At 40.9% G+C, this 13,602-nt stretch overlaps 1 protein-coding gene and 1 long non-coding RNA gene across 8 annotated transcripts in view; one reads left to right on the top strand and one right to left on the bottom strand.

The window, feature by feature from the left end:
- BMP2K (BMP2 inducible kinase) overlaps positions 1 to 13,602 on the top strand; it is a 90,857-nt gene that overhangs the window by 5,483 nt on the left and 71,772 nt on the right. For 3 of the 7 annotated variants that reach the window (XM_050710550.1, XM_050710552.1, XM_050710556.1), the window contains exon 3: positions 8,474 to 8,523. The exons of 2 other annotated variants lie outside the window; for them this stretch is intronic. In XM_050710550.1, coding sequence (XP_050566507.1) covers positions 8,474 to 8,523 — 50 coding nt within the window. Of the gene's footprint in view, positions 1 to 2,380; positions 2,455 to 8,473; positions 8,524 to 11,087; positions 11,175 to 13,602 lie in introns of those variants that run through there. 2 more of the 7 variants (XM_050710553.1, XM_050710554.1) reach the window with 2 other exon arrangements.
- LOC118250745 (uncharacterized) overlaps positions 1 to 13,602 on the bottom strand; it is a 59,993-nt gene that overhangs the window by 38,990 nt on the left and 7,401 nt on the right. The window lies entirely within an intron of this gene.

The raw sequence follows: 13,602 nt of genomic DNA, 5'->3' as shown, positions 1-13,602 counted from the left end.
TGGGGAAAGTATTGAAATGATTTCACATGTAAGCAGGTTTTAGACTCAGGTCTGTGGCCTAAATCATTTTTTCATGTTATTCACATCACAACATGACATGAACAGCTGAAGTGTTTTTTTACTGGGACTGAGTACTGCTGCCTCCCACATGTTGTAGTTTGAGGAGTTAGTTCAGATACTAGTTGTTGTAAATTCAAACTTTGTTCCAGAACTTTATACTGTGTCCATACTCCCTTAAGTAGTGAATTGTACTGTCCACTCAGGTGTTGACATAAAATATAATTCCTCCATGGAAAAGTCTGTTTTATTTTTCATGTTTTCACCAATGTGGGCTTGATTACTGAGGAAGTGATGCGTATTAAGTGTTTGTGGAGATGCTTCTCTGACAGACAACTAGAAAAAGCCCCAAAGGAAATGCATCTGGTCCTATGTCTTTCAGCTTCTTAAAGCTAAGGCAGGAAGCAAATACCTTTCCTGTAAAAGTTATAAAACAATTGTGAATCCTTGCAGAGGTTCAAACACTGCAACTAGACGGTTTTTTATAAAAGACTTAAAATGCATGTCATTTTTCTTTGCAGCGCTGCTGTAGCTGACTGCCATTTTATCTCCTGTGCAAATGTGACATTGTTTTGCTTGAATGCACACTTAAATTTGCACATGTTCTACAGCAATTAGCTGTTTATCGCCTCATTCTCCCTTCCCCCTTTCTTTCCTTTCAGTGCTTCAACTTCTTGAGTCATCTGCTTCCTGTTTGAAACTTGCAGAACAGAATTTTGCAAAACACTACTAGAACTGGGTATCCAAACATGTCGTGGGCCTGCTACCTTCCCAACTGCTCCAGCTTTGAGCGGACAAAACTTGTAAATTAGCTGATTAGATGGAGCATTGCTATTTTTCAACCGTTTTTGCTGTGTGTCAAGTCTTGACACTGAGCCAGTCTGAATTGGCAGTGGATCTCTGGAATAAGCCATGGGGAAAGCAGCAAAACACGGTCATTTATCTTGGAAACAAAAGCACTGAAGATGGAATGCCTGACTCTCTTCTCATTTCAGCTGGTGTAAAACAGGCATAGCTCCTCTGAAATTAGGAACAGAACAGCAGGAGTGAATAATTGTCCTCTTGCATGGTATGCTTCAGCAAAAGTACAACTGCAATTTTGTATGATAAATATCTACTTCCCCTCCACTGGGTGGGAGGTGGGGAAGACTTCAGTATTTCAGAAAGTTTTAGTTTTGTTTGTCCAAGGTGTGTGCTCCCTACAATGCTGTTGTAATTCCATGGTCAATGAGAGGTTCTCAAGATTTCTGATGATGCAGCTGACAGTTGGGTTAACACCATTCATTATCATGATAGCAGGATTTCTTGTCTTATAAAAATGTGACAGTCTAATCCTTTGTGGAATGGTGTTTAGACATTCTGCAGATGAATTGGGATTAGCATTTCATCCCTTCCATCCTAATGGAAATCAAGAGTAACTATTGACGTAGTGATATTTTGCTGGCTTGGTGCTGGTGAGAGATCAAAATCAGTGTTTCATATGTGGCTGTGTACAGGAGAATACTTCTTTGGAACCATCTGATCAGGACTGTCAGGAAGTGCAGTGTGGAAGAGAAAATGCTGAGATGGTGAAATGAGCTGTTGAATGACACAGATGTCATCAGATCTTAAAGGAACACTCCAAGGTTTCAAAAGAGCTGTTCTGAGCAATTGGTGAATTGGAAAAAACCCTGTAATCTACAAGTCACTTATGGCTAATACAGGAATGGATCCTATACTCATTCAAGTGTCACGCAAAACACCTACAGAACCAGGATTCAGGAGAAGCATGTCATTTTCCTGTTATAAGCAGGGAAATGCCTTTGTGTGAGGAACGGACTTGAGCAGTGCCACCCAGTCTCTGCTAGCAGCAGAGACCAGGTCAACTGAAGCCTGTCTGTGATCTGAGTACAGCATGCGCTCCATGCAGATGCATTGTTTGAGCACATGATTTTGTGTGAGTTTGAGTAATAGCTTCAGATTCTGTGCTCACCTTATGTAAGAAATGAAGTTTTGCTGTGTGTGTGTATATATATATATATATAATAAACTGAAGGCCGGAGGGAAGGAAAAACCTCAAAGGTAATTCAAGTCAAAATAAAGCAGAACCACACTTTTAATACAAATATACCATATATATTAAATGAAAAGTCACATTAATGATCAGTCTTAAAGAAACTCTTAGATTTTTGGTCTGTAATGTGATTTTTCTGTAAAGAAGTGAGTGGTATGGTTGATAAAGCTCCAATTACAATGCCGTCTCATACTTTAAAAATAAAATGATCTTGTGCATCCTGTAGGAAACTAAGGCATGTTTAAAGTGCACCAAAGCCTTGGGCAGGCCAACCATACTGTAACTTACAGCATGGCTGCTCTGTCAAGTAGATGGGATCCAATATGACAGATGAACCACAACAGGTAAAGTATGCTTTCCACTGGAATTTGATCTGATAATTGTTTAGCTCATCTCTAGCATGAATAAACTGATTTTTTCCCATTCCTCTTAATCGCCTTCTTAACAAAAATGCAGTTAGGCCAGCTAAGAAATGGGCTGTGCGCTAAGCATTATACCAATAAATAAGAGAAACCTCCTGTCTGAAAGACAAGACTGCAAGGCAGGCACAGGGAAAAAAGTTTTCGAAAACAAAGACAAGAAGGTGATGGCAGCACCATGGTCTCCATGTTCTAGTTACTTTGTCCTTATTTACCTCACTATTGGATGGGAGATGGGCTTCATTGAAAAAAGGCTCTGGTGAACAGGAGGAAAAATGATCTAAGCTGAGGGGAAGGAAGAAGGAAAGTGGACAGACGGGGATTATATTGTGAATCATGGTTAGTTGATTTGTAGTTTTGTATTAGGGGAACAGAAATGCATCTCCTTTCCCTGCCCCCCTCCCCCCCCGCCTCCCGGAAAAAAAAAAAAAAAAAAAAGAAAATTTTCCTTGCGGCATGTCTACCAAATCCAAAGCTGCATGCTTTCCTGGGGGCAGAAACTTGGTCCTAGTGAAGAAGGCTTTTGTATTATGTCTTGATTCAGTCGCAGGCATTTAAATAAGCCTATTTGTAATGCAGTTAAGCTGCTGGTTGTTCTCATATTGAGGTTCTTGGACTAGGAATGGTTGTCACTTCTGTTCAGCAGCTCAGTGCAACTACCGGAGTAGTTGAACTAGTTTAGGTGAAGAATGGTATTATAGAATGTGAGAATTCATCTAGGATAGCAAAGCCAGAGCCAAATATATATTACGTTGGGTTAGCTTTTGGCAGTTCTTGTGCTACTCAACTCAAGGCTTAGCTTCCTACCTGGCCTTACAATTTTAAGCACTGACAATGGTGAGAAATCAGGTCTTGGTACTCTGCATTTATACTCTGCCTAGTGGGACTGAGATCTGACCATACAAATGGTGGGAATTGAAGATCAAGCTCATGTGTTTTAGATGCTATGTTTCAGATTAGTCATATATATACACATGTATGAGTGGCTGCGTATTTACTTAGATTTACTTAGATTTACTTAGACTAAATTTCAATGGTTTTTGGCTTTTGGGGGAAAGGGGTAGGGAGTGCTCTTTCCCTGAGGAACTCTGTGGCTTTCTGCATTTTTAGTCTTGAACAAACTTCTATTTACAATATAAAAATAATAACCAAGTCCCACACTTTTCATTTTGACATGAGAAGGCAAAAATAATTGTACTTAGCAACGGTAGGCCAAGATGGTAATACGCTTCTGTTGTCTGGGTTCATTTTTAGTTCAGGCTGAAGAAATTTCTTAGCACTGTGTTGGATGGGTTGAAAAGCTATATTAGACTAATCTGTTCCCACAACAGCGTCAGTAAAGGCTGAGATGAATTTTGGCTATGTCTAAACAGTGGTGTAACACTGAGTTGGCATGTGCCATGACAACCTTCCATTGAAAACAAGGTCAGTGAGTGCTTCTGACATTTGCAGATAGATAATGATCTGTGGCAGATGACAGTATCAACAGCACGAGAATCAAGTCTTTAATATGAAGATGTAATTTAACCAGCTGTTTGTTTACTTAGTAGTCTCTGCTCAGGAAAAAGCAAAAACTACGCTCTTACTTTGCAATATGACTAGAACATAATTTCCCTGCAACAAACTCAAAAGAGGAGTATCAGAGACAGGAGAAAAGGGAGTATGTTTTCTTTAAGAAATATTTGGCATGCAAAACAAAAACCTCTGTTTGAAAATCTGGCAGCTCACCTTAAGACATCTTAAAACATGCAAGTAAGCACATCAGCAACTTCCTGTTGCTGGCAGTGCTGTTTAAGTGAATCCTAACAGCATGGAGGGGTAGTGCAAAGCCCATCTGGAAAGCATGCAACAGCCTCTTGAGAAAGCACTTTGCCTTGGAACACATCACATCCTATTACTCTCAAAAGCAGAGGACTATGAGAGTGAAGTCTCTTCTGAAATTCTGCTCCCGTGGCAGGAGATGGGAGGTAATCTCCTCCCACTAAAAATGACACCTGTCTTTATTTGCTGACTTAATGATGGCCAAACACATAGATAGCAAAAAGACATGTTTTTTGAGTAAAGCAGCATGAATGCAGGCTTCATGCAGCTTGTATGCAGAAGCAGGACACGCACCTGGGTCTCCTCACTGTAAGTCCCATACACAGATGAATATTCTATGCACTTCTCTACCTTTCCTGCGTACTGCTAAGTGGGGTGAATATGTTGCCTGCAGCCTGTGTTCATCACAGAAAAGAAGTCTGGTGATATTGATCATTAAAAGAATAGTCTGAAAAAAGCTTCCATATAAGAAATTTTTGTCCAATGCAGTCCTGTCAAACATGGGATCAAGGGAAGAACTGAAAGAAACTTCGTCTGAAGGGACGGAATTGCTGTGACATCTCAAAGATCCTTTCACAGAAAGTTATTCAATTGTAGGTGTGCAGAGCAGCAATCCCTATAATATATGACAGCCATTGTATTTATAGCCCCACCAAAAGCTTCTAACATTTTTTCCGTAACTTCATTATCAGAATGAAATCTTGATGTTGGGTGTGACTGTTAACAAACCCTGCTTGGTCCATTTCAAGACTAAAATCTGAGTTGCTTTTGGGGAAGCAAGAAGCAGTGAAGGTAATAGAAGTGCTGAGCCTAAGTCAAGCTTCCTTTTTGAGGAGGCAAGGAGTGCTTCTGCAGTTCAAGACAGTGCTCAAGCTAATTTGAACCTTCAGTGGCCTGAGGAGTTCTTATTTGCAAATAAAAACAGGCACCGTGCTTGACAGATCATCATTACAAGGTATCTCCTTAGGATCCTTCTTCCCACACTGTGGTACCTGATACTATGGCAGATCACTGTCCAAATCCTGTGGCTTAGGCTTTGAAGGCACAATTCAATTCGCAATTGCCACTGTGATCTGTAGCATGAATCTGTCAGGAGAGGGGAGTTTGGATACCAAATTAAAAATGAAGGGGAACTGCAGATTAGGGCCAGAAAGGCAAAAGGGAGAGTTAAAGGTATGAAAGCAGAAGACCAAGTGGAAAAAAATGAAAGAACAGCTGAGTAACAAGAAAAATGAACTGAAGAGAAGGATGAAGTAGAAAAGGGTTGGAGTCAGTGATATCATGATATCAAGAAGGTAGAACAGAGAATGGTAGAGGGGAAGGAATATAACTGATGATCCTGTCGGTGAAGAATTACTTGAACTTTTCTTGAGAGATGGGATGGAAACAGGATAGTGGCTTACTTAAAATGGGAGGCTCACTTTACTCTTGCCTGTATGTACTTCAGACTTTCCTTCTCCTCACTGACTGCTAGAAGTGTCTTAATTACTTAATCTGATTGAACTGATTATTACCCATCAAGAGATTTTCCCACCACCCCTTCCCCAGTGTTAAGGCATTTTCTCCGTCTAGGCAAAACCATCCTGTCTGTGCTTGTAATTGTGTCTGTGTTGGGGACAAGGATCTTTTTATGCTAAGACTCAGTGAGCTATTTTGGCAAAGCACACTGAATGAATGCCTTATTGCTTTCCCTCTAATGCAGTTTCCTTTTATAGGACACTCAATTTTTAAAAAGATGAAATTAAATAGCTCATGAAATCTTGGACTGAAACATTACAGAAGAGTGCTTATCATAGAGTAAAAATTCCACAATGCTATCCCATATGGAATACCTCTTGCTGACTCTGAGGTCGGTGAGGCTGAAGAGATGGGCATTAAAACATACCACTTAAAATAAAACGTAAGTTTAGATGAGAAGGTGGCATGGAAGGAATTCAGTTCTGGAAAGGACATTAGAGATCAGAGGGAAAGGTTTGGTTCATCTGCTTGAGAATAAACAACTATAGGATGCATTTCTTTTACAGCCTTCGATACCAGGTTATTTTGTGAACTCTAAATAGAGATATTTGTACAGGGTGAGTAAACCTAGCTCTTATTAATACTGTAGTAGCTTCTCTGGTACTCCATCTTGTGATCACAGAATTATAGGGGTTGGAAGGGACCTCAAGAGATCACTGGGTCCAACCCCCCTGCCAAAGCAGGTTCCCTAGAGCAGGCTGTCCAGGTAGGCGTCCAGACGGGACTTGAATATCTCCAGAGAAGGAGACTCCACAACCTCCCTGGGCAGCCTGTTCCAGTGCTCCCTCACCCTCACCATGAAGAAGTTCTTTCACATGTTGGTGCGGAACTTCCTGTGCTCCATTTTTTGGCCATTGCCCCTAGTCCTGTCCCCACAAACCACTGAAAAGAGGTTGGCCAAATCCCTCTGTCTCCCACACTTAAGGTATTTATAAACATTGATAAGATCCCCTCTCAGTCTTCTTTTCTCAAGGCTGAACAGACCCATGATGCTAAGTCCATGTCCTCCTCACAGTAAATTTCCAAAGAAAAAAGGGCAGCATAGTGGGGCAATTCAGTGGAAGCTACAGATCAAATTCACAGAGACTTGGTCTTCTGTCTTTTCCTGATTTGCATTATGGGCAATTTCAGGTTCTTGCCTGTGTAGGGGGTGAGCCATTCTTTGGCTCCGTCCCTTTACATGCCCTGCTGATGTCAACATAATTTTGGTGTTGGAGGGGCTTTGTGGAGCAACTGGACCAGCACATGGGGTGGACACAGGCTCACAGGCGTTGTTTTGAGACATGCTGATTCTGGACTGTCACCTTTTTTTTAAGGAAGTTAGATGAAAATCAACATATTTCAAGCATTTATTTGTGGGTGTGTTTTGAAACACAATCGCTCCCTCTCCACCCAACCTGAGTCAAGGGAATCATGTTTAGGCTTGTGTCAGCACTCAATGTCTCAGTGCAACTACAGTAATGCGTTCCCAGCTGGAGTTCACTGACAAGTCAGGCAGAGATGTGCCTTAGGAGTTGGAACTGTCAGCAGAATTGGTATGTTAATACCAAATGTGGGTATAACCAAGCAGATACTCTGCTGTCAATGGCCCCATGTGGATTTCATCAGCTTGGTGAGAAAAGCCTGTTGGAAAAAAAAAAAAAGCCTGCCAGTGGGGTTTTGAAATCTGCAGTAATGATGTGTGTTGGCATGGGGAAGGAAGAGACCTGCAGCGGGGAAGGTATGCAGCTTTTATTACTGGCATACCTGTTCTCCCAACAGTCAGTTACGTGGATTTGGTGCATGTGTGTGAAAAACCAACATCATCCCTAAAGTAGGATCCAGGCCTTAGGCTCACGGCGCAGCCTGCTTTGGCTGGGAGGTGCTGGTCCCTCTGTCTGCCTTCGATGCTTCCAGCACACTTGAATACACAGAGACTGCTCATTTCTACCTCCCCCTGAGCACAGGTTTTCTCAATGCCAAACAGCAGCCCTATCTTCCTCTGAGACAGTGTGTTATGAGTACCCTTTCCCTGCTTTGTTTCCTTGCTTTATTTCACGTTCTTAGTGCAAGAAACTCAAACTGAATCCTTATAATTGAGACTAGGTTGTGGAGAAACTACCTCTGATAACCCCATGATCTTCTTGACTTTCAAATGTGTAACTACTGTTTTCATGGATTCATTGACAGAATGACTCAATGTGCTATGTGCTTGCCCAATATGAGAAATCTTGTTCCTTCAAGGAGTTCACCAAACAAGGGCAAAGGCTGCAAGATGGAAGTTAGAGGAGAGGGAAAAATAAATGGGATGTTGGACAAGTTACAGTAAGCTAGTCCTGGTTTCTAAGAGATTGAAAAATGGACAGGGTAGGGTTCTTGCATGCACATCTAGAGTGTTTCCTATTTGAGTGACGTATCACAGTGCCTGTATGGAATTAACTTCTGTAAATTGAGTGTCAATGTACTTAAAAACAAATGCCATGGTAGCTTGAAGGGCAAATCAACATCAAGCCTTAATGAATTCTAAAGGGGAAACAAATGAAGAAATAAAATCTTTGTCCACTTTATCGAGTTCCACCTAATTGCTAGACACTAACAAAGGTTTAATTTTCTTCTTGGAATATAGATGCTTGCTGAGGAATGAAGAAAAGACTGCTGGAAGAAGGATAAAAGCAAGTGAGCTGTTTTTGTTTACTGTAGTATTAGGCTATTCTTTGTACTTCTATTTTATTGTTTGTGCACTTTTTCTGTAGTTGCCTAGCATTGGCTAGTGTATGAGGTTACAAAACAAACAGCTGGAATTATATTTGTGAACATGGCTGAGTTCTCCAGTTCAGCAGGCAGTGGGGGAAGACAGGAACTTTGAGATGTGCTGCCTGGTTTAATCATTGTAAGCTTGGCTGGGCAAAGGCAGCTTTGCTTGTTACTAGGATAGCAATCAGAAACAAAAAACAGTGTAACAGAAACTAGCCTGTGCGTTGATACTAGCTAAGACACCAGAGTCATCAATCTTCATTTTTCCAAGTATAAACGGTTCACAGGAGGTCAACGAATAACTTCTGTCTTAAAATCAGGCTGCACATTTGTCTGCCTTATGCAGACTTGAAACTTTCAACTTTCCATCAAGGAAAAGCAGCCACTTGCACAAGCTATTGTGGAAGTAAATGAAACAAAGTCATGAAGTTATTGGATAAGGATGGCTCAAGCTCACCCTCTTCGAAAAAAAATCCTTCAATACTGACTTTTACTCCATAAATTATCAAGTCAAGAGCAAAATTTCCACAGGTTTCTGCAGCAATAATATAATTCTATATGCCAGTGGGGGGGGAAGCTTAAGAAATGATAATGCTAAGCTGAGTCTGCCACCTTAACTCTGTTCTTTTGTGCATTAGTGTGTCTTGAAAAATATATTGTTTTTCATCTACGACATATCGGGCAATTCTATGCTCTTAGATATGCTGTGTATTCTGTACTTCAAAGAATATCAAGCCATTCTTTATGCGCTTCATCCATGACAGGCAAACTTGCATCCTGCTTTAATGATGCCTCACATTTTTCCAGAGACAAAGCATGTTCAGGGAAGAACTGCAGAGCACAGCTGAGCAGAAGATGGATGCTGCTATCAGATCAGGGTATTATGTTGTTTGCTTTCCAGGCTGGCACTTACTGGAGCCTGTTTTTTTTGGCACCTTAGGCTTTAGCTCTAAGATGCCAATTTAAAGACCATTTGCTTCTTAACTCTACCTTATATCCTCAGTTCTCCCTTTCCACCCCCCCAGGGGACACACAAAGGGTGGGATGATAGTGTGCCTAGGGGTTGGGTGGGTGTAGTATGTGCTCTGGCCCCTGGAGTATGGAGGGCTCCCAAGGTTCCCTTAGGTTCTCAATTACTGTTGCTGTTCATTCTCTGGGTGCCTTTCAGAACACTCAGACATAGCACTTGTGGGTAGAAAAATTTCAATTTTTGTAGATGTGTACAATCATAAGCTGAGCTATTGGAGGATAAGCTGCAGCCTGGGAAGGGTATATGCTGCCTCTGTAGGGTATGCTTGCCCTCCTCTCTGTACCTAAATGACACCAGTGCGTACAAACACTAGTTTGGTGCTGTATTCGCATTGCAGGGTGAAACTTGTCGGCAAACACTTCTTCCTGTGCTTTTTTTTTGGTGGGGGAGAAAATACTATAAGGCTTGTCAGACTGGCCACTGGCATTTTTTTCTGAACAGCAAAACCACATTGGTGGGTTCATTTGTCTCTGACTTAGGCAACTTAGCTCACAGTGCAGATGAGCAATGGTTTTATTTGATAACGGATTGTAGCTTTGAACCTCAGATGTTTTTACAAAGAAAAAGCGTATGAGCTGCAACTGTCCTCAATGGCTTCTTGTCACACAGGTTTCTAATTGTATGCTGGTATTGACTTCTAACTGCCTGAAACATGCATATTTTCAGCATGGATATGGAAATGTTTAGATTGATGACTTGCTGTTCTGTCTTCTCCCCTTTGTTGAAAAGCTGATTTCATATCATTGGACAAATTGCCCGTAAGCATCTCAGTAGTATTCTATTACACAGGAGTTAAGTAGCACTAAAAGGAAAAAAAAAATCTCTGCTAAGAGAGGCAATTCAATCTCTGCACTGGTGCCTATCATGCAAAAAACATCCCACTTCTTTCACTTGGCCTTCATGAATGAGCTCTGCAGGCATAAAGATTGCCTCGCATTTTTGTAAAACTCTCTAAGAAGCGTAGCATGAAGCTGTGACTTTTGCCACATAGGTGTGAAAACTATAATGCACTTCTGTTGTAGACATATATGTGCTTTCAGTATCAAGCCTATGCTAAAGCAATCTAGGCTGTGTTCTTTGTAACTCGCATCCCAAACCACTCTCCTATATGAAAGCACTTGGTACACACATGAATGCTGAAATGATCTCATCAGCAGTTGAGGCTGACTGAAGTCCAACTAGAGATTTAAGGACCTTATCTAAGGAGTAATTTATTTTCCTATGTTTCCTGTTAGAAAATGGGAACTTTTGCATTGCAACATAAGAAATGCTCCATTGGATGTTCTCAACTGCCCTTTTTGCTTTGGCAACACCTCCCTTACAATCTTTACTTAACCTTTCCCAGATTCTTTATAGAGGCCAGTGGATGTTCTCAAACTTTATCTAGACTGTGATAGGCAGCATTAGCTGGTGATTCAACCATGAGCTTCCCACAGTCCACATGGTAAATGAGTCTGGATTTGGTCACCCACAAGGCTGCTGCTGCTGCCTTCTTTTGTAATGTTATTTCACCGGAGATATGCAAGTACTGATGCAACTGTCAGTAAGCATCCCATCTTTTTTCTCTTGGTTACAGTGAGAATTAAAGGACTTGTAGAAAACTTCTGCTTTCATAGGGTGCAGTTTGTGCTTTATGTTTATGTATATTTGTGCTTTATGTATGTATTAATGTTATTAACTGCTAAGTGAGGTGTCTGGCTCCATAAGGTGAGGGGAGCTTGAAAAATGATTTTCGGAAACTGTATTTACTGAACTGACTGAATGAAGCACAACTGCATTTTTAATTTCTCAGACTGTATGTAATGCAACACAGCTTGAAAAACAAGAATCAATTCCCTTAGTAGAAGATATCCCCCCTGCAGGTTTTGGTTTTAAATAGGTCATTTTTGAAAAATGTTTACATCTCATTATTTCTAGCACACAGATGTGTTCAGAAGATAGATGATCTGTTTAGGTAAGTATTCTAATATAGTTATGAGAGAAAATGTGGTAACTGGCAGTGACTCCTGTGGACTCGTAAAGTGAACCATACCAGAAGCCAACAGGGAGGGAGGGAACAAGGACTTTTTCAGTTATCTAAAATGAAGCACAAATGCTGATAGTGCTCAATAATGATTAATATATCAAGCTGCTTGAGGTAATTGGGACTTCTCTCATTATCAGAACAGATGTCTCCTTTGAATATACCTAAGCTCTTAATCTCCATACCCTTAGTGGCAGAGTTCTACAGGTTAGTCTAGTATTATATATATGCATAATATTCATGAAGTTAAGTATATCTGCTGTTGTATATAAGTTGTTCCACATTCAGTTTAAACTGTCTGGTTTTTGCTTTGACTACCCTCTTAGTTTTGGAATATAAATACAGAGCATTTGATTTAATATTCTCATGTTATTCATTGTTTTACAGACCAAGACCAGGGTCATAGTCCTGTCAACATTGCAGTCTAATCTTTCTCACATTTATTTGCATAGAGACTTCTGTGGTGTTTCTTACAGTGATGTTAACATTAGTAAAGGCAGCTGCCGGTGATGTTACTGTTTTAGGTGTGGCACTTTACTGACTTTCTGCATACTTGAGTTTGATATAGGGCGGGATATCTACAAATATGAATGCCACGCTCTTCTCTGGGTATACCCGCTGCTCACAGGGAACAGGGGAAACGTTCTCTTCAATCACAGGTGAAGTGCTTGAGCAATTTTAAATAAAGACTTTGCCTCAGGTTTTTTTAATTAAAACAGCTTAGAAACTGCTTGAGCAGTGTGCATGCTGCAGTGATTTAATTAGGCTCATGTCTAAACCAGTGCTGCTACATGAGAGTGACTGAGTCCCCAAAAATCTATCACTACAGGCAGTGGCAAACGTTTGAAAAAGGTAGCCTGTATTAAGTGACAAGTGTCTAACACTGTGGGATGTTATGGTCAAACTTGGACTTGGCAAAGTGCATAGCCAGGCTGTCCCCAGAAGCAAGCTACTGACCAAGCAGGAGTCGAGAGTTCTCTAGTTTCCGTCTAGAAAATCACTCTGCCACACCTGGATCCCTTCTTGCTCAACCAGCCCTCAGTGCTGATGGTTCAAAGACAGTGTGTGCATTCAGGAGCACTGTCAACACTGAATCCTGTTTTCACTGCATTCCCACTTGCGTTGATGAGAATTGTCCAGTGGAAGCCACTTCTGCTGCTGGGATTACTGGCTTCAGTGCAGAGGGCAGAACATTCCCTTTGTCCTAGTTGGATTATGTCATTACAGATGATGGTGATGAATGTTACAGGCTAGCTGGCCTCTTTGATCCCCCATTTTCATGAATGGGAAGAAGTTAATAGTCTTATTGCTGTGGACAAAATTAACTAGAGAGAACCTGATGCAGGAGGTTTGGAATAGTGAGAACACAAACTCTTACAATGCAAAGTAGCTTTAGATAAGTTTGCCTGTAAGATTTAAGGGACAAAAATAAATGCAGACTGGAAGTGTTTGACTTGGTCTTGGTGCAGACTTGGTCTTGACTTGGTGCAGACTGGAAGTGTTTGAGCTTGGTCTGCTTGAGGGTCTGGAGGTGATTAGGAATCATTCATGAGTGATGAATCACTTGCTGCTGGAGAGCCAAACTCCAGTAGCTGAAATCTAGAGTGCTTGTGGCTTCTTGTTTCTTTCTACTCTTGTCAGCAGTAACTGTTTATGTAGGCAGTGCCTGGTCTTTGTTCATGGCTCGTTAGATTGCTTTTACTCATCTCCTCTCAAGGACGCTGCAAGTCTTAATTCACTGTGCTTTGTAAAGATTAAAAGCAGTACTATTATTCAGTGACACTCCAATTAAACAGTAATGACTAGGTGTAGTTATTTCCTAAAGACTAATAAAAGACTGGAAATAAGTGAGGGGCCAAGATCCTACAGATATTTTTTTTTTTTTTTGCTATTTTGAGCAGGGTAAAAAATGAAGGAAAAATGCAGAAGGGATTTTTTTTAATGGATT

The sequence above is a fragment of the Cygnus atratus genome, chromosome 4, assembly GCF_013377495.2.
Source record: "Cygnus atratus isolate AKBS03 ecotype Queensland, Australia chromosome 4, CAtr_DNAZoo_HiC_assembly, whole genome shotgun sequence".
NCBI classification, from domain to species: Eukaryota; Metazoa; Chordata; class Aves; order Anseriformes; family Anatidae; genus Cygnus; species Cygnus atratus.
Note: the sequence above shows the minus strand (reverse complement) of the source record. Positions and strands in the feature narration are given on the sequence as shown.